Below are 21,820 nucleotides of genomic sequence, written 5' to 3'. Positions count from 1 at the left end.
ACAATGGAATAAATAGCACTTTGTGAACCTCTCTTACCCTCTCATCCATTGGCACCTTGGCTACTTCATCCTGGCTATCCTCAGGCACTGGAACTCGAGCAACGGAGAGTCCATTTAACGCTGCCAACATCAAGGGCCTCTTCTGGGCCTCCAGGCCTGCCATCTTCTGTTTCTCTAGATTCTTTTGGCAAGAAAAGGCATGTTTTTCATCTCTGTGTTATCTATAATGCCAGTAAAACACTGGAATGTTTTTTTAATCTCCAAAATCTGCAACTCTCTAGCCAAGAAATGCAGATGATCACCATTAGCAGAGTAAATTCAAATAAAACCTCCAATTCTTCCTATTATTCCCCAGGGGCCTACTCCTACATGAGCACAGAATTTTAATTTCAAAGGAACAGTCCAAAAGGTAAAATATAGCTTACTTGCTACCAAAAGAATTGCAAATACAAATCTTGAGCATCTTTTCTGTAATGGTAAGTTGCTAGCAGGACATAAAGAATCATCTCACCATGTCATGATGGCAATACTTATGCAAACATATCCTATACTGGTTTTAAACGGTGTTCAATTCCATTTACTGCAGCAGAAAACCATGAAAAATATACACTGCTTGCCCCACTGCAAGTTTTATCTTTGCTGAGGTGTTTGTTTAATGCTTAGAATGGGAAATACTTTGGTAAATTTAAACTACTGTGTTTAGTAAATGTCCAGCTGTTAATGGTGCCCACTGTATACTGGATGCTAAGAATGATCTCATGGTGTTTAAAAACATATTTTAATATGATGCGATGCACAGAACTTGCTTTACATCATATTCGTGTAGTACATTACACTGCTGTATGGAGAGTTTGAGTTCTAATTTCGTTCTGTGGCTAGTGGGAAATGATACATCTAAGAGGTGGAGGGCCACAACTCCAGGAAGGTGAAGAGGGGGAAATATTTCATTTCATTCTCTTGGCGACTCTTCCCTCCTGATTTTGGGGGAAAGCAATGCACAAAGGCTGTCTGGATCACAGCTGCTTTTGAAAACTGCTATTACAGCATGGCCCAAGCTCTCCTGCTGGAAAAGCACTCCCCACGGGCATATAGTAAATGGATTGTTTCTGGAACGGGCCAGTCTGCAAACTTTGTCATTGCCCTTAGGTACCTTGGCATAACTGCATAAAGATACTCATCCTACTGGTGAAACTAGCAAAAATTAAAACCATGTTTTTACCAGATTTACAGACAGTTCAAGGTCTGGTAATTTTGCCCAATTTCTGTTTGGTTTTCTGCTATGGCTTCATAAAAATCTGCTGTCTTGGACAAAACAGAATGTCCCAAAGTGAAAATGGTGAATTCTGTGCTTACGGGATCAGCCACGGCACCAAATTCACAAATGGTTAGCTGATAGTTTTCAATGCCCATGGTGAAAGAGGTAGAAATGTCATGTGATTCCTGAACTAGACTGGAAACCATTTTAAAAGCAATTTGAGCATAAAAAAAGAGAATAACCTCTGTTTGCAAAAAGCAAACATGCACATGGTGTTGATGAGGTGAACAAAGTTGATCTAATACTGAATGAATATCCAGAACAGAGGTTCTCAGATTATTTTGCCACTCCTGGCCCCAATACCCCAAGCTTTTCTCTATCTTTCCCCACATCCCAGAATCCTCTGTGCCCAGTCTCACAATCCTTTGTACTTCTTTGGTCCCTCCAAAAGTCTAAAATGCTGTAATACACACACACACACACACACAAATTTGTTTTGAATTCCTTGGGCTGTCTACAGCTAAGGAAGACAATTACACTCAATGCATAACCCTTTGATCACTTCATATCTGAAAGAGATCAAAAAATATAATTCAGATCGTTTTACTGAATATATTCTGGGATGCTACACAGTTAAAAAGCCTTACCACTGCAGTATTTACATGTGAGAGGTTATATTTTGCAAGCAGAAAGTTTATAACTTTTTTTTTTTTTTGTTAAATAAAAGCTTAGATACTGTAGGGAATAACGTAACCTCTAGGATACAGCTTTGTGGTCCATCTTGAGACCTTGACCCCAAGAATCAGAACCAATGACCTAGGAAATGACAGTTTTCAGGATTTGAGAGATCCATTTTTGCATTTTTTCTAGCAGAACTCAAAGGAAACAGAGGGCCTGTCAACTTTCAGACTAACAAATAATTTTGTTGTCACTACTTCTAAATCATTACTTCAAATGCAAGAATCAGCGATAACAAAATGGGAGCTTTCTAAACAAGCTTGAAAAATCCCCTGGGGTATAGTGAAGTGTTTCATTATAAATGTAGATATTAAGTAACCTCATTTTATTTGCTGACTAATAGCCCCGCCGTGAAGAATATTAACAGCAAGGCTAGTATTATTTTTATTATTATTATTATTTCTAAACACCCCCAGATCACTTGGACATCACATTAATGTAAATGGATTCAAAATTTCTTCTGCTCTTGGACCCATCCTGAAAAAGAAATATGCACTTTCTTAACTTGATTTCAATAGGACTATTCACAGTTTCTAAAGTTAAGCCCATGACTAAGTCTTTGTATTTTGATACCTTCCCTGCTGTCTATCATCGAGGTCTATGGAAGACCAGACTTTATATCTGTCCATTTATTATATTATATTTTAGGGAACATATGTACTGTATTCCTACAACAAGCAGAAGAGATAGACACTCAGTAATAAGTCTCTTCAAAAAGGCATGTCAGTAATGCAGGATGTCTAAATTAAGTTGTTAAAAAAATAGTATTTCACAGTTAGTCACTCTTATCAGTTTAATCTCTTTAAACACTGTGCTCGCCAGGTATGCGCATAATTCATTAACTGAGTGTTGTGGGCTGGTACTTTCATCTGAAAACTGCTGTAGTGTGCAGCTGTGCAGGAAAAAGCAGTTGTGTAAGCATCTTATGTTTGTTCTAGGAAACTGAATGAGAATTTAAGGATTCCCATTCCCCACACTTCAGAGAAAGAAAAAACAGCATCTCTACTTCCTCAAGTTAGCAGTATTGCTCCTTTTGTTGTGCTTCAAGTCACTAGTTTAGAAAATCAGCAATCCAAATTCTAGTGCCACCAAAGTTTTGTCCTCATAAAACTCAGTCACGTAGGTTAAGTAAAATTGTAGGCTAAGCATATGCTACATCACTGTCAAAGCAGCAATCCTAAGTGATAAGCCATCTAAATGTCATGGGTTGGACGCTCTGCACTAACACTGCGTATTATGCAGTGCTTTGCTTTATTTCCCTGCAAAGTAGGGAGAATATGCTACTGAACCAGAATTCTCCACTCGTACTGGTGATGGCATTGCAAACCTATTCAAATTACAGCGCTCTAAATGACTGCACAAGCAGCCAGGCAATGGAGAATCAGACCCTGCATTTTTTACTCACTTTTACCTTCCAGCTAATCCTATGACTGTCAAAAACTCTTTTTTCTGCATAAGGCTGTTTTACATTCCTCATTGTTTAGGATATAACCGTTTTGAGTTACACATTTTGGGAAATTAAAAAAACCAACAAAAAAACAGGTTGGTTCTTTGGTTCAAAGAAGCCTCTGCATTAGAGAAAGATACTTACCCTCATCATCATCTCTCTTTCTATAATGCTGTCCTCGATAGAAAACATTTCAGACACAGGCCTTTCCTTCACTGGTTCTTTCTTGACCCTCTCCTTTACACTCGTGAGGTCAGGCTCTGAGATAGATGGTCCAAGGGAGGACCCATTCATTGTCATTTGATCAGTTCGAGACGCGCTAATGGCCTTGGTAGGCCCTGGCCTCATGGCCTTGGCCCTGGCTACAGCCACTGAAATGTTTACTTGGTCCTGCCTCAGGGCTCCATTGCTAACACTTTTCCGTGGCCCGGGATACTCAGGGGGAGGTTTATTTGGTATTCTAGCCAAAGCAGCTTGCAACTGAGCACTATATTCCACATTTTCGTGGAGCGGTGCTATCTGTGACACTGATTCTGCAGCTTCCTCTTCCTCTTCGCTTTCACTGCTGTGTATCAGCATCGTGGCACTCGAGAACGTCTTCTTGTGATGGTAGCAAGGGAGCTGCTGAACTGCATGTTCCACCTGCAATGCCTCTTCTGGCTGCACCTGCTCTCGCAAAGTGTTTCTACGTGGCAGAGGGGCATTTAAAGTCTTTAAAGCCATAGCTTCTATACCACGTACCATATTGCTGATGACCTCCAAACTATGGCGCTTGTTCAAAGCTGCATGATGTTTGACTGCCATGAGGGGCTCACTAACCTCCTGGAGTGACTGATGAACCACTGGCAAGCTGTCCTCTTGGAATGTCTTCACCGAGAGCTGGACCTTCCGAGTAACCAAATCAGGGCTACTGCCACTGACATATTTATGACGGTGGCTCGCTAGGTCAGGTGTGCTGGTGGCAGGACGCGGACGTGGATATGGAGGTGGTGGCCTGAAAAGGTAGTTTTTTAACATATGGGCAGTACTATAGTTTTGACTGCTCTGCAGCTGCATGTTAGCCAGTTCTGGCGTGCTAACTGTGTGGGATATGGCACTGGCTGCTGCCTTATTCTGCACAGCATTATTAGGGTTCATTTGGTCAGGCGGGGCAACAGGTTTGTTATAACCACCATGCGGCCCATAAGGAACAGTATAGGGATGTCTCTCTCGAATCTCAGGTTGGCTGTAAACCAGGTCTTCTGGTTGGTTGTAAGCATGTGTGTTTCCAATATTGAGGTTCCTTAAAGATTGACTTTGGCTATCCATGTGAATAACCCCTCTCTTCATTTGCCTCATGACAGTTTCGTAGTCTGGCGTCGGCCTGTAGGACGGCACTATGATTGCACTATGTCTATGGCTGGGGATGTAGTCTGCTCTCATGATATCACTTCCTGGGATGCTGAGATTGGAGGACATTGGAGACGCCTGAACAAAGTTCTGTGAACGGTTGAGGGAGTTCATGCTGTGGGCACTGCACATACTGCCATTTGGCCCATTACCATTTAAGTAGCTGAAGTCCATGGGACACCTGTCCAAGCTGGTCTGAGACCTACAATAGAATGTTTCTTCATTTCCATGGAAAATGCTGTCTGTGTATGGTAGAGATAAAGAAAAGGACACTTTAACAAACAAGGGCACATTCAATGTCACGATCCTCAAAACCTTTCCTAAATAAAACCACCAAAACTTCAAATGCATTCTGGACCACTGATTAAGAGGCAGCCTTGTGTACATCCGTGCAGGACGTGTGGTCACAGGACTGGCCTTTCAGATTGTTTTGCCACTCCTGTACTCAATACCCCAAGCTTTTCTCTACCTTGCCTCACATTCCAGAATCCATTGTGCTCTTTCCATCCCCCCCAAAAGTCCAAAATGCTGTAATACACCCGCACGTTGTAGTTTGTTACTTGTGTCAGAAATGGGATCAAAACAATACTCCAGATCCAAACACTCCTGCAATTTGGGAACATTTGGAGGTTGAACACTGTCTGTATAATTGGCTGCACCTACATCCTAGATCCAAATCACGCCCATGCTTTGAAACAGTTCAGATCCAGACCCTCTGGCAGGTTCTTAAGGCGGAGAAAGTGGTTGTGGAACTCTCTCTTCCCCCTCCATCCATCTGCCTCTCAGCAGGTTCACAGCTGTTATCTAAAGATACATCCCACGATTGGCAGCACTAGGCCCCAGAGCTACTGTACCACTGAACATTCTCTGAGGTCTCCTCTTGATATACTGCCCTCCCTGCCCCAAGCAAGCAGAGATTGTGAAGGGGGGGCGGGGTGTCCCTCCAGGGCTGTAGCAGGTTCCTCAACATCAAACCAATTTCTTGTCTCCAGGACTCTAAGCAAGCCAAAGCAGGCTGATCATGCCCCCGAGGAAGCAAAACAGCCCTCTGATCAGGTAACTGAAGCACAGAAATTAAATGATTTGGCCAAGGTCACAAAGGGAGTTTTCGGCACTGGCAGGAATATAAAAAAAAAATCAGATCTCGAGTCACAGCTGAGTGTCTTAACCATAGGACTATCCTTCCTCCTAAATCTCACAGGACTCAGAAGGATGGCCACCTTCAATGATTCTGGTGTAAGCAATTGCCCAACATCATATGAGAAGTCTTTGGTAAAGTCCACTCCTGCTGCGTCTCAGTCCATTCCTTTGTATAGCCCCTGCCTCGTGCACGAGACACAATCGCTACACTAAGATTCCATCATGTGACATGATTGGCTAGGGCACTTCAGCTGTGTCTCTCACAGTATGCAGACATAGCTTTGAGAAAATCATTTAAAAAGAGAGGGTGGTTAAGTGAACGACATGTGACTCTGCCACATTAGAGGCCAGGGCTCTGTTTCCAGTTCTAGTGGAAGTGACTTGGTGCAACATTTCCATCATCTCATCTGCCAAAAGGGGTGGTGGGAAATGATAGTTGCGTCTCCCTAGTGTAGAGGTATGTCAATAACAATGCATGGAAATACAAACAGATGTCAGCAGAACTTATGGTCTCCTCATGCCCAGGCCAGTGCACTAAGCTACAGGATATTTTGTGAGAATCTCTCTCTACTCCTTAGATTCCAGCCATCACACTTTCCTCAGACAACCGTTCTGAGGCTAACCCTGCACAGAGCCAAAAATACAACTTTTTATTCACACACTTCTGAAGCTTGACCCTGGTGACAAGCACTAGAACAGAGCAAAGGCCACCAAGTAATATACAGGCTATGTGGATCTACTCCCCCCTCAGCTCCCCAGTTTCACTTGGTCTGCAGAAAAAAGCAGTATAAGAAAGTTGCAATTTTAAAATCAGGCCATTTGGGGAGACCTGTAACTTGGCAACCCCTTGACTAACTGACCCCAAACATGCCCTATAAACTCTACCCACTGCACTTAACTGGTATGCCAAATTCCAAGCCCTTCTAACGGTGCAGGTGTATGTTAGATAAATTTGAAAATTGGGCTTTAAACAGAACCCTGCTGCAACCTTAACTATGAAGTTATTGTGGAGGAGTGATACTAACTCCCATTTGGCGAGGATGGCATTCTGGAAATCAAGATCTGATGAACAAGAGCCCCTTTGCTGGCACATTAAGCTGCAGATCTCTGAAAGGAAATACCTTGTGAGTTGTTTGTTTCAGTATAGTGTTCTCCGCACTGGACATGCATAGGCGGCAGTATAAATGGGTGCTGTCTTGGCTGAAATAAAAAAAAAACATGAATAACCTCGGCAAACTGGAGCTTTGCCACAGTTTTTGAATATGAAGTGCAGAAGAAATTACTCTAGATTCTTTCCGCAATACAGAATATTTCCTTACAGAGTTCTGCAGAAGTGTACAGAGCTTTACAAACAAAAGACATAGGGTAATGAGTTCAAAAGTGCCTGTGTGACTTAGGCATCTACGTCCCATTTCCAAAAGTGACTTAGCTACTTAGGAGCCTGGTTCTTATTGAAAATCACTGGGGCTTAAGCTCTCTAACACATAAGTCACTTTTGAAAATGGAATTAAGGCTCCTTGCTCACTTTACTTTTCAACATTTTCACCCAGAGTCCTTGCCCCTGAATAGCTTAGAAACGAGGCTTTGACAAAAACAAGAGGAGACAAAAACACAAGGAGCAGTAGGTAGGAGATGAGGGCAAAGGCAAGAGCAACATGAGGTGGCTCAGCAGAGTCACGCAGTGTCTTGAATGCAGAATTTCAGTGAGCAAACCCCCAACTGATAAATATTGCAGCTAGCACTGTGATATGGTAGGAATCAGTGGCAGGGATGCTTTAGTATTAAATCAATGGATTATTTAAAAGTAATATAGGTAATAATAAATAAATAATAAAGGTAATAATATAAAGCATGGATGATGTCATAATCAGCAGTTTTGTCCATGCATAAAGAGAAGAATTTGGAGGATGGCACTGCAGCCACCTCGGCTGTGGGTGTGATTAAGTTGAGAAGTTTACGGAAGCACACACAGGTGTGTTCAGAGAGACACAAACTGTTCCGAGTTCTGAGCAAATGTATCTGCAGAACCACCTCAGAGGCACCTCTCACACAGGCTGGTTCCAGGAGAGCAAAATACTGACTGAGCCCATAGCTTCAAGGAGAAAAGAGGCACAGTCCACCTTTGTGCAGAGTCAAAGGGCCACAATGACAGCCAAGCCACTGAACGGGCGAAAAAGGAGATAGGCTCAGCTTACACCTATATTTTCTATGGGATCAGGGGAATAAAAAAAGTGAAAGCGACTGTGATGAGGCATCTAAATCCTTGCAAGCAATATGACAGGGAAAGGGCTAAGTCAGAACCAGAGGAAAACAGGAAATGCTCCTGCTGGACCCAGTTACAGGTGAGGGTGTTCCGAAGAGCATGGCTCTAGGCAGCAGAGAATGGTTCTATTGGCAGCCTGAGAGGCAGAACTTAGTCTGGCAAGCACTGAAGGAGCCTACGTAGGTCTGAGCCAGAAAAAAAGCCTTCACACTAAAGAGAACGGGTCTCCTGCTAGGAATGTATCATATATATTAGGAAATATAGGAAACAAGCTGAATCCCACATTATTGTGGGACTGGTCTGAAGGACTCTTCTGTTATTGGAAAAGCAGGACTTTTTTGAGAGACCAGACAAAACAGTCTACCCTGAAGTAGTTGGGGAGCAGCTTGAAGCCTGGAGTAGTCAGAAATCCAATTCAGGGATCACTGCGGGGTTAAAAAACAAATCCACACTAGGGCCTCTTACAGGCTTTCTTCCACCTGTGTGAGAGTCATTGGAATTTTGGCTAGAGTAAATAGACTTTTGCCCAATGGAAATAAAAAAGTACAGAGTTAATGGGCCTGATTCTCAGTTATCATCCTATCATTAAGACCATGACAGAGCAGTATAAAAGGGGCTTGAAATGGGTATAAATGCAATTATGCTGCCAAAGCGGTATAAGGAGGCCTTAGTGTAAATGAGAATCCAGGCCATTTTGTCAAATGTCAGAGACACACCACAGACTTCACTTCATTATCCCACTTCTGCCTACTGATTTATTACAAGGCTACCATAGAAGACCAAGGCTTAGTGATAGTGCTATCCAGAACTGCTGTATACAGCTCGAGGAGGCTGTCTGCAAGGCTAATTGCTATAAAGAACAACTATTCTAACAAGTGAGCAAAACTACTTTTAAAAAGAAGCATGTGAAGGTTCATTTGAACAGAGAGAAAACCAGGTTGTTTTTGAGAGGAGAGTCACCTATTCCTCTTCTCATTGCTCCCAATCCATTTTCTCATTTGCCAATAGTTTACACATAGAATCTAAACAAAGGAGGCATGATTAATTTTTCCTGTTAAAATGTAGGCTTCCATTTTCCATATCTGATAGGAAGAGGGTCTTGTTTTCTTTGCGATAAAGAAGAGGCTGATCAGATCATAAGGCATTTAAGGGCCCTTTCATTTTCTTACATTAGCTATTTCACATCAAGGCTCATAAAGCAAATTAGCAGAGAATAAGAATTTTATATTTTAAAGAATGTAACACAGAAAGTGCAATAACCAAACTGTGCTAACCAATAGCTCTCTGGAAGTAAGCTTAAAATGATAGGCAGTTTTGGAAAGGAAACTGGGCAGGACTATTAGTTTAAAACATAGGTACCTGCCCACATGTGAAAACTATTAAAAGCTTTTGGAGAGGAAAATATGACAACTTTTAATACCACTGAAATAAAATGGACTAGAACAGATTTGTGGAAGGAACAGAATGAATAAATGGTACAGATTTTGTTAAAACACAGGAACTGCCCATCTTGAAAAGGGACAGCTGCTGTGCATGGATAAGAGGTGTCAGAAACAGAACTACCAACACTGACTGTCACACAGACATATGCTAATAAGATTTATTACTTCAGGAAGGTGCTACAAACCAAGAAAACTGTACTTCATTACTGGGCCTGAATGAGGCAAGAAGGAAGCCTATCTTCTTTTGTTTCACAAGCAAACCATTTTATACAGCCATGATAATCTTTGCCCTCTATGGAAGGGACTGGCAATGTTATTGCACCTTGCCATTCTCTCTTAGGTTTTCTGCTGGAATTCGATATTTCTTGGGGGTGGTTCAAGGGTGCTGGGAGAAGAATGTAGCAGCAAAAGAAAGCTTATCCCTACAACTGGCTGAAAAATGGAACATAATGTTTGCAAAAATTTCTCGGAAAATTGTCTCATTTTTGTGAAAATTTCAATTAAAAATATTGTCAAAAATTGAAAGCAGCTCTATTTAGCTGCATGGATTTACAAAAGAAAGAAAATATTGAATCACAGAATTAGGTACTGATTGTAAAAGTTTTACTCAGAAATATTAGGCACTTCACAGAAACACATAATGAGAAAGTTCCCACAGTCTAAATGCAGACTTGACACCTTAGGGTGACAAAAAATAGAGGACGGAGGAAGGGTTCAGGGCAACACACTGTAAAATCATGCAGTGATTCAGTTTTGGCGTATGTATGTTTTGAGGTTCCGTTACGTATACAGTAATAGATTTTTCAAATTCTACCCAACCTGCAGGAGATTTCTTACCCTGCAGGACAAATCCCATTGAACATCACTGCATTCCTGCAGAAAAGATGTTCCATTTTTGCAGGACAAGTAGAAACATTAAAGCCCCAAGGCCTATAAGTTTTAGAATCAGTAGTACTAATTCGTTCCATTTAAACAAACGCAATTGCTGTAGGCGATATGGCAGGAATGAGTTTCAAGAATGCCGATGTCTAGTCAATCAATATATTTGAACTTTAGAAAATGTCCCATCTCATGTATTGCCCCATCCCTGCATCAGCAATACCAGCATTATTATTGAAGACCGCACTATAGTACATACCAAGGATGACCTACTCCAGGTGGGCCGCCGTCTGATAGGGGGAGGAGAACTTGATTGTCTGTGGGGAAAAGTGGAGAGAGATACTAGGAACTGGTCTTACTACAAAGTTTAAATTTCTGATTCAAGACTGGCTGAGGAAAATAAGAGCCTAAGATACTGAAAGGTATTCCTTATTGATAGATTTATATCAAATAAAACAGATGGAAATAATTCAGTTCCTGCCCTAAGTATAGATGTATTTTTATTCCAAAATAAACATGCTTTCTGGCCATTATCCTATTTGGCCTAATTGGAAACAAGGGAAAGAAAATAAACTCTGGTTTAAAAATGACAAATGTAAAAAGTAGACGTCTCTTAAGGAAGCATGGGCCAGCTCTCAAGATGATACAGGTGAACAGAAAAAACAGTGAGAGCATCTTGGAGAAGTCACAGCAAATCACAAAAAGGCAGTGCACAGATCAAGAGAGGAAAGAGCGGCTGAAGGACAAAGCTAGTGGAGGCAGGTATAATGTTGGAGTAGCCAGATGTAGTGGGAATACTTTAAAAAGGAAGGGGGAAAGAAAAAAACTTTGAGGAGTCAGAAATATAGTTCTTACGTGTAGAGAGGAAAGGTGGAATTTCTCCTCTTAGAATTTCTGATCTGGTGAATGATGTTATGTGCGATTAGAGGAAATGCACACAGAGGAAATACAAACAACAACAGAGTCATTTTAACACAGAAGTTGGGAAAAGTGTTCAGTCAGAAAACACACTGCAATATGTTGCTTGCTATCAATACATGTAACTCTAACACAAATGGTGGTGCAAGGACAAAACCAGTTAACTTAGTAACTGTATTTTAGTTCTATTTATTTCTCTCAGCAACTTCATTTGCTACTTATTTTTATCTGAGAATAGAAAAATGCAAGTGTTTTTAGATGTTATATATCTGAAGTGTCTCTCTATACTGGACTTATGGTATCCGAGAACCTACCCCTCAATGTCAAGGGATAAATAACTTGAGCAAACGCCACTGCTTATGCAGTCTGAATTTAAACAGCCTTTACTGTAATAGGAGAATCTTCTGTGTTGACCCTGGTATATAGTTTCAAAGTAGAAATATGCTCCTCTCCAGGATCCGCTCAAAGTTTTTTTTAACCTTTTAGCCATCACATTGCTTTTTGTTTTTCTAGAGGAGAGAATCAGAAGCTTCCCTTTGAACTTGCTCCTCAAACTGTGTGTGATGTTGCACCCCATAATGCTCTATAGAAATATGCTTATAAGTGTAAATATAACATAACTGGAATATGTTTTATGCTAGATATCCCATGTAACACATCTTTGCAAAGGTTATGTTCTACTACATTTATCATTTTTATATCTGAAGTCATGAGAGTTGGCTCTATGCTTCTATTTAAAGTGTTTGCTGTAGAAAGAACCTAAGGCAGATTTGGTCAACATAGTGTGAAAGGGTTATTCAAGTAAATGGAAGTACTTGGCTAACAATGGATCTTGATAGATGTCAATTCACATCTGAGCATTCCTGGGAACATTCAGGCTAACATCTGAGCAATGGCTCAGCCTGTAGAGAACTGAGTCATGCATGAACATGCGACTTGCCCATGTGACTCCAAAGCTCCATCTTGTAGCTGTAATTCTACACAGGGGAAGAGAGGGGTTTCCACCCACAAGAGAGAGACTATATAAGCCCCTGGAAATCCCTCCATTTTGTCTTCAGCTGTCTCAGAAGATAGCCTCTCCACCCCAAAGAGATGCCTGAAAGAAACTGGAACAAAGGACAATAACTACAGGGGTGTGAGTGTTTGCTGGACCCAGATTAAGAGGAAGTCTAGTCTGTAAAAGAAGCTTAATGGAACATCTCTAAGAGTGAGATTTACCTGCATTTAGTTTCTTACTGTATTAGGCTTAGACTTGCGTATATTATTTTACTTTGCTTGGTAATTTACTTTGTTCTGTCTGTTATTACTTGGAACCACTTAAATCCTACTTTTTATATTTAATAAAATCACTTTTTACTTATTAATTAACCCAGAGCAAGCAAGCAATTCCTGGGGGAGCAAACAGCTGTGCATCTCTCTCTCTGTGTTAGAGGGCGAACAATTTATGAGTTTACCATGTATAAGCTTTATACAGAGTAAAATGGATTTATTTGGGGTTTGGATCCCATTGGGAACTGGGAACACTTCTTAAGTTGTTTTCAGTTAAGCCTGCAGCTTCTGTGGGACGTGGTTCAGTCCTGGGTCTGTGTCTGTAACAGGCTAGAGTGTCTGGCACAACCCGGCAAGGTACTGAAGTCCCAAGCTGGCAGGGAAAATGGGCTCAGAGGTAGTCCCAGCACATCAGGTGGCAGTTCCAAAGGGGATTTCTGTGACCAAATACATCACACAGTTCAAAACAAAATTAAATCCACAATGTTGGATTATGAAAGTGCAAACATATTTCTACCAAGAAATAAATAAAATATTGGAAACATGTCTAACTCCCAAGAATAGTAGATAGCATTTGAAATCTGATCAACTACAAGCTTCTTCTTTGGGTGATAAGGCAGTGCTTATATTTAGAATTCCCTTCATCAGCCCTCCACTAACTTACCCCATTTGAAAATTTATTTTTTGCTCGCGTATGTGCGCACACACTCCCCCCCACACCTTCTAGTCTTTCCTTCCATTATTTTGGCCTTCCATTTTCCAACAGATGACAACACCCAACAGAACAGATGGATGTCCATCTGGGTAAACAGAACTGTGGTGATGATGGGAGCTTCTTCGCAGTTTTATAGTTAACTAATCAATGTGTTGGATACTTTACAGGGAATTCTCTCAGTGCATGGCATTGCTCTATAACCTAGCATTATTCTAAAAATGTCAAACTCTAAAATCACAGCTCTCCACTCCAGTAGGTGGATACATGTTGAAAGATATTTGCAGCTAATAAACTGGCCTTTGTCCCTACACGGTACAACCTAAGCTCCACCCATTCCTCTTTCATTAGGGTGAAATCCACCCTTGTGCAGAGGGCAAGCTCAAGGCCTGTGCATTACTAAGGGCTCAAAATAGACTTAAGCGGCATATAGTGATACATAGGCCTCATATGGTACAGGAATTATTCCTTTGCTATATCTTAGTAAAAAGGGGAGAGGGTAAAGAGTAATTGCACAATTTTTTTTTTTAAATGACAGACAAGCCAAAAATCAGAGCACTTCCAATGCAGTGTACTGAAAAAGAAATCGGAAATATGCATACTCACTCTGTGCAGATTTTATTCTGTTTGTAAAACTTATGCCTTGCAGCAAACAGCCGTGAAATATATTTTGCATTTTCAATATCATCCTTTAAAACACAAGAAGAAAAATTGGAAAAGCCGTCTGATTATTCACTCTGCTGCTATTACAATGAACTGATTTCAGCAACCGAAAGCGCGTTCTAAAAAATTCAACAGCAATAATGCCTTTTAAGGGATGCCACACACAAAGTCAGCTGCCAAGAACATCTGCAGTGCCCTCAAACCCTGGACCACTGAAACGCATCAGCATGTCTTTACACGCTGCCACTTTGCTGCTAATGACAGTGAAAAAACAAAAAGAATGGTTAGAGCCAGGCTGTGTAATTTACACACTGGCCTGTGTTGGGGATTATGGGGAGTTGCAGTTTTCTCAGAGCACTGCACAGTCCCTCCTAGAGCTCCAGAGAGCACGTATACAGGCTCCACCATTGCTCAGGCAGCTGCAGCTATGAGAGCATGGTGTGGTGAGGGGCCATGGACATTTCATCCAAAAGGCAGTCATGTCCACAGAGCTCCCAACAGAGTGGATTTCAGGCTGTCTAGAAGGTATTATGTACATTGTAAAGTAAAAAATAAATTGGAGTTCACCCTCCAAATACAAGTGATGGAAATGTTGGAAAGGGTGAGCAGGTGACCAACTGAATTTGTGATTGCCACCCTCCAAATGCAGGGGAGTGAGGTCACAGCTCTATTCAGATATTGGGACTTGAAGTTCAGTCTTTCTGATATACTGAAAAGTTTTTCTGTTGATACTGTTGAGGTACTTTGCTTACTGTGTGAAAGAGCACGGTTTCGTCTTTGTTGATCAACTCCACGATGATTGAAGACTTGTTATGTACTATATTCCCAATATCATTCCACCTGTGGAAAAGAAATGCTGCTGACTTTGCCAAGACACACAGTCAAACATTTCACCAACATGTTAGGAATGTAATAGTTAACGTGCAGGTTCATTTTATGTGAGAAATGCTGTTTGATGAAGGAACACAGCCAGCAAAAAATCACATGCTGTGATTAAAGAAAAAGCCACCCAGAAACACTGCAGAATTTAGAGTAAAACATTTATTCTTCAAAAACAGCAATGTTAAGGGTTACAATAAAAGATATAATTGGAAATATATGAATGCTTAATTGTAAACTGAACTGCATTGTGTCACAATTTAATTACGATTTGACTGTGACTAGCTGGCAGGGAAATATGTACAGTTCTTGTTGGATTTTTTTTTCAAAACTGTTTCCAAATTTCCTAGATTGACGCATAGTCTATACCAGAAAATTAGGTCACTTTAACTACCTTGGTTGGGGCATGAAAAATCCATACCCTGAGCAGTGTAGTTAAACCAACATAAGTCCCCGTGTAGACAGCAAGAGGTTGCCAGAAGAATTCTTCCCATCGACCTAGCTACTGCCTCTTGGGGAGGTGGATTACCTACACTGACAGGAAAATCCCTCCTGTCAGCATAGGTAGGGGTTTACACTAAACCGCTAGAGTTTGTTAATGTGCTTTGATCTAGTCGTTTTTGAAATGAGACTAAAGTGCACTAACGAATTTTTAATGAATATCAGCAGGGCCCACATAGACAGTTAGTTCACAGCAGGCTAGTCCAGGGTACATGCACACACCAGTTTGCCCCAAATTAATTGTTTGTGTAGATAAGCCCTTACCCATTACTGTTTTTATACAAACAAAAGATACCATGTTACTATTTTGTGTTTTATGCTCCTAATTTTTTTTTGGCCATGTGTTAACTTATTCTTTCCTCCAGTGACTGTCAGGTTGATTAAGATCAGTATTATGACCTTTTTACAACTAATTGGTGTCATTTATGTCCACCACATGAAAACTTTTGGGATAGAAATGATTTGCTCTTCTGGAAAATGTACTTGGATACATCCTGTCATTACATGCATGGGAATGCATGCTGAAACAGAACAAGCAAGCATTTTCTGAGGACATCTATACCTTTAAAAAAAAATAATCTGAGAGGTATCTCACTTTTGCAACCTACATTTTCAAGAAATCTTGGGAATGGCACAATTTAAAAGAAATCTACTCTGATTTCTTCATAAATCTACACATTCAAAAATGAAAGATACATGAAAAATGCAAAAAAAGATGGGAATCTTGATGATGTTGGAAAAAATAATCTAAGCCCTTTAAAATAAATGTTAAGGTCTTTGAAAAAAAGCTCCAACCACTGGCCAAAAACTACAGTATGACTCCTTAAAACATCTGTTTTACTATGAGTGCTGTACAAACATTCATACACCAAGAGCACTGGTCAGAAACAAATATCACAGATTGTGGTTTATCATTCTAAGATAACAATGAAATAAACAAAAATAATCCATGAGACCACAGAAACAATAAAAAAAAGGGACGGCGGATGAAATCCTGGCTCCACTGAAATCAATGGGAGTTTTGCCGCTGTCTTCAAAGAGGCAAGGATTTGACTCAAAGCTTTTTGCTACATTTTTTTTGATAGAGCAATAAAGTTGGGGTTTTTTTGGATAGAATAACAAAAAGATAAACAAAATTTAAACAATTGGAATTAATAAAACAATCCTTTGGCCAGACGCTTAAATTTTGCATTAGCAACACTGGGTAATCCCACAATGAGAAAAACAAGGGCCAAATTTAAATTCAGATATCACTTTACCAGCTTCTGATCTCAGAAACTCTTTATCTGTAGGCTGCTGAGTGTCCTATGCCAAATGAGTTAATTTCAGCCTAGTTTCTCATGGATTGTTGTCACATTATTATTTAGATAGCTCCATAAATGAACATAGTGCCACACACATAAAGAAAAGACAATGGTCAAGAATTTAAAAAATGAGCCTAAAATTCAGCTCCTTTATCCATATAAGTGACCTGATTTTGGGGTGCTGGAACAATTTGCATAGTGGGGGTGCTGAGAGCCATTGAATCAAACTGGAAACCCTGGATATAGTGGAAACCACTTCAAGCCAGAGGGTGCTGCAGCACCCCCACCATCCCTAGTTCCAGACCTATGGAAGCATACACAGTTAGCAGTCCCCACTGAAGTCTAACGTATTTGCTTTCAGGTGCAAGAAAATAAATGATTTAAGCATAAACTGACCCTAGAAAGGCAAGAGGAGAAAAGGCATCAAAATCGCATAAGCAATTCAAGTGTACATGATAGCCTTGTCTCTCTAGACATCAACCCCATTCACAGACATCTATCACAGACTATCCTTTACTGCATAGACTTTTATGGCCAAGAGGCCAATCCTGAAAATCCTTACTCATGTCAGTACTCCTTTACTCACAGAAACAGATCCACTGAAGCCACACTTGATGCTGAAGTCACTGGAAAAAAAGCACAGCTTCCTGTAAAAGGAATTCACATTAAAAGCAGATGTCTCTTGATGGTACCTGTATATCACTGCTGGCCTTCCAATTCTATTTTTTATGAAGATTCCCATGAAGAAAATGCCAAGATGCATATCATTTCCATGATTGTCCTGCACAAAAACCACATAAACATTTAGTTAATTAATACAAAAACTGGTTTTACATGAAGAACGCCCATGGAACTACAATAAAATGTTTAAATCAAAATCATCCCCTAAGATGTACAGCACATCAGGCATTCAGAGTCTGTCTGTACATTAACTAACCAAAAACCTCCACAATCTGCAGAGCAATTGCTTCTTATTTACAAGGTATTTACACGGTAATTCAAATAAATGTCATATGAATATAAGCCATGTGGCTAAAAAGGATTACTGTATGGAGCAATACAAGGGAAATTAGTGTGCTCTAGTGGAATAAACACTAGACAGAGTCTGAAATTCCTGCATTTTAATTCATACTATATGGATTTGGACCATTCACTTGACCTTTTGGAGCCAGATTTTCAGACTGGTTTTAAATGGGCCTCCATTTTGATAGGTGCAAATACCCGGGGACACAATTTAGGTAGCTTAGATGTCTAAGTATCTGATCTGTGGATGCAATCTGGTACTCATACATTTAAATGATAAATTGCATCCCAAAAGAATTATTCCTGTTATCTGCGGATGCAAAACAGGAGATCTGTATTTGCAACTCTGGTCCTCTGTGACTCAATTTGCCCTTCTCTAAAAGAAATAATACTTACCTACCTTACAGGACTATTTATACAGTGCTTCTAAGATGTAAACCACTGTATAAATACAGCTCTATCCCGATATAACGCGGTCCTCGGGAGCAAAAAAAAAGTCTTACCGCGTTATAGGTGAAACTGCGTTATATCGAACTTGCTTTGGCCTCGAGCATTTCCGTTATTAATAGTCAGCAAATCATTTTTGTTAGAACTAACACGGTGTATGCAGTACTCACCCCTGCTCTTTGTCCCCCTCCTTGTCCCCTGACTACTCCCTCGAGAGACCCCGCACCCCTAACCAGCCCTCCCAAGACCCCACTCCCTATCTAAGCCCCCCTGCTCCTTGTCCCCTGACCACCCCCTCCAGAGACCCCCCCCATCCCTAATCACCCACAGGACCCCACCCCCTACCCAACCCCTCTGCCCCTTATCCAACCCCTCGGCCCCGGCCCAGCACCCTTAACATGCTGCTCAGAGCAGCCTATCGGAGCCAGACACGCTGACGCGCTGATCCGCCAGAGCACACATCCCACCCCCCAGAGTGCTGCTTTACCGCGTTCTATCCGAATTCGTGTTATATCGGGTCGCGTTATATTGGGGTAGAGGTGTATCAAGAATTAGTTTTACAATAAGTAATATTACCTTCATTTATTGAAGATAACATTAATTCAGTTCTTTGAAATACAAAGTAACATTTTTGTTTTTCCTATTTTGTACAGAATAGGCACTTTGTGCTTCTTATTTAACATGGTCCAGAATGGCATACAATAGCCAAACAGGGACATCCCATATACAAAACCTGAAAAAATTCACTTGCTAGTGCCAAGTGGAAAGCTTTCCCTGGAGAGGGCTGGTGCTTACGCCATCACATTTCTGAAGATTTTACAAAAATAAATATGTCTATAGCTCTTATGATTGCCAAGAGATAAATCCAACATGAGCCAAATGTGAAGTGATGCAGTGTTGTCTTCCTGAGTCTGTAGGCAGGTAGTCCAAGTGCTTCAGCTGCTGCTTACTGGTTTGCAAAGCTTCAGAACATGAAATTAAGATGACTTTCAGTGCTGGGTGGGCCACAGTGACACCATCACTCTGCTGCTGCTATGGGAGAATTCTATGAGCTGCAGCTGAGGCAGGCATGGCTGAGACACACACAGTATATGGGCCAGAGGGACCAAAACAGATTGAAGGGGAAGGAATAGAGGAGACTCCCTTCGGTTCCCCAGCATCCTCACACCATTCAGGACATGTTGGAAAAGAGATAGAGGGTGGCCCTCTCTAACCTATCTCTCTTCACTGACTGCTGTTTTGAGAAGAGAGGGAATCCTGTATCCCTTCCAGCTTCTGGAGAGTGGTGAGCTTCAAATTTATCAGATGCCTACTACCAACAGGGTAATACAAAAAGATGAATACCATTGGCAGTGTCCAAGACAACACCCTGTTCAAAATCCTAGCTACCTTCTCAGGCTCTGTGGATGAACACACGTCTAGATTTGTCCCAAAGATTCGCTGGTAGTGTGCCCCACACATGCATTTTGTATTTATTTCTAGCTAGCAAGGGTTAATCCCCCAGTAAGTAGATGTCTGGTACATTTTTCAAGCCCTGTACATGCAGATTCCCAATGCTGCACACACCAGAATTCTTCAAATTATACTCCAAATCTGCTGTGGTTTGGACGTTCTCCGCTTAATCATGGGAAGAGCTAAGCTAAGCAAAGAGATAGTGAAGATTTTATTTTAATTTTTTTTTTAAAAGGTGGGGAAGGAAGGAAGAAAGGAAGGAAAAAAGGAATCAGCTCTCAAATGCCCATCTCCAAAAGAGAACTTTCTCCAGGGTCTCTCAATACACTATGTTTGTCCATACATCTATCCTGCCAGCTCTCCTGGGTGGGTGGTGGTTTTTTTCTGCGTCTTGCACTGTATGAACATGCAATTGGTGCTTCACCCAGCAACCAACAACAACAACAAGGCAGAATGAGAAATTCTGTTAAAGAAACAAGTTGCCAGAGTCTAGAGTTTTAATGGGAATTAATCCCAGAACAAAGCTTTCATTTCTTTTAGATGCATAAAGATTTGACATCAGAAGACCACATAATTTCTGCCTTCCAGTGAAAAAGCCATTAACTTCAATAGAGGCCATCACAAGATCCAAAGTACAATCAGCCAGTCTGTTTGGTTTTTTTTGTCCCTTCAGGCTAACTTCAGGGTTCTCTTATTTTTTAATCTCAGTAGCAGGAGAGGCAGAAAAACACTTTTACTAGGAAGTGCCTGGGGTCAGGGACAAGGAGAACTGTTGAGCAGTCCAGTATTTCTAACAAATAACCACAGAAGGAGAGTTTGCACTTGCAGAACAGGCTAAAAGTGTTCTTCAATTTTTTAGCCACCCAGTGGACCATAGTGACATGTGCTGTTCAAACTTAACCAGGTTGCAGATGGCAGCGTGGGGCATTAAGACAAGGAAAACTAATTAAAAATTCAAGGGAATGCAACATAAAAAGGACAATAATATATTTAAGAACCCTGAAAAAAAACAAACAACAGTTGTTAGCCTAACGTTACCTTGCTTCTGTTCAGCTGACAGAAGCTAGTACGGTCATACAAACCACATCTAAACATCCTACCTTAGCTAATAAAGTCTCACAACTCTCCCGTGAAGTGAACAAGAGTTGTTATATTCATTTCACAAATGGGGAAACTGAGATACAGCAGTTAAGTGACTTTTAACAACAGTAACTCAGAAAATCAATGGCAGTGCTGGAATAAAATCAGGGGCCCTGATTCTCCATTGCTGTGCTCCTGATATAGTCGTTTACCCCTGTGCAAAACGGATCTAAAGCACTACCATTCCAATCTGGCAATGTTTTACACTGACTTTGCACAGGTATATAGGACAGGTACTCAAGGTGCTAGATAGAGAACAACCAGGCCCAAGATGTCCAGATCTTGAATCCTTGCTCTGTTAGAAAACACTTCCTCTCTCTCTCTCTTCTGGTACATGAAAGGGTTCATTCTTCATTTGGATGTACACATATTGCTTACAATAACATGAGTTATACACACACATCACCATATACCCCTCTATTGTCTCTTTTTTTTTTTTTTGGATGGGGGTTGTAAGAAGGCTATGTAAATAATAGTAACTAGAGCCCCATACCCTCACAGGGAAGCTTTCCTGTCCAAACCCTTCCAGACGTTCCACTTCACTGATGTACATAAGTTCAGCTTCTGCTGCTGGTACGCCACTACAATTAAAACAACATAAGACAGCAAGAAATTGTTCAGTGTAACAAGTCATATTAAAGGTTCTAGCCAAAAAATGGCAGAGCCAGAATAATCTAGATTGACTCACTTTAGATACTACTGAGATTCTGAAGAAAATGTACAATATAATTAAAAAACAGATCATTACTTATATTATCAAGAGGAGACAGACATTTTAGTTCATTCTCTATATTGTCATTAGTAGGACGTAGAAAGCACAGTCCAAATCTAGAGAGGAGCAACCAATATGACAAAGAGGCACTTTCTACTCCAATGTCTAAAACAGGTTGGCAACCAGGGCTATTTTATATTTGTAAAATTTTGTGAGAAGCTGATTAAACTTTCTGTACAGACTAAAT

At 40.8% G+C, this 21,820-nt stretch overlaps 1 protein-coding gene across 2 annotated transcripts in view; it reads right to left on the bottom strand.

Moving 5' to 3' along the window:
• The window catches only part of PTPN14 (protein tyrosine phosphatase non-receptor type 14), a 181,799-nt gene that overhangs the window by 34,813 nt on the left and 125,166 nt on the right, over positions 1–21,820 (bottom strand). For both annotated transcript variants that reach the window (XM_073338921.1, XM_073338920.1), the window contains 8 exons: positions 21,355–21,442; positions 17,492–17,580; positions 14,868–14,955; positions 14,059–14,141; positions 10,813–10,870; positions 7,091–7,169; positions 3,585–5,071; positions 38–181 (listed from right to left, as the gene is read on the bottom strand). In XM_073338921.1, the coding sequence (XP_073195022.1) occupies positions 38–181; positions 3,585–5,071; positions 7,091–7,169; positions 10,813–10,870; positions 14,059–14,141; positions 14,868–14,955; positions 17,492–17,580; positions 21,355–21,442 (2,116 nt within the window). The remainder of the gene's footprint in view (positions 1–37; positions 182–3,584; positions 5,072–7,090; positions 7,170–10,812; positions 10,871–14,058; positions 14,142–14,867; positions 14,956–17,491; positions 17,581–21,354; positions 21,443–21,820) is intronic.

This window comes from Lepidochelys kempii, chromosome 3 (assembly GCF_965140265.1).
Source record: "Lepidochelys kempii isolate rLepKem1 chromosome 3, rLepKem1.hap2, whole genome shotgun sequence".
Lineage (NCBI taxonomy): Eukaryota > Metazoa > Chordata > Testudines > Cheloniidae > Lepidochelys > Lepidochelys kempii.
The sequence above is the reverse complement of the archived record's forward strand: the minus strand, read 5'-3'. Positions and strand labels throughout refer to the sequence as shown.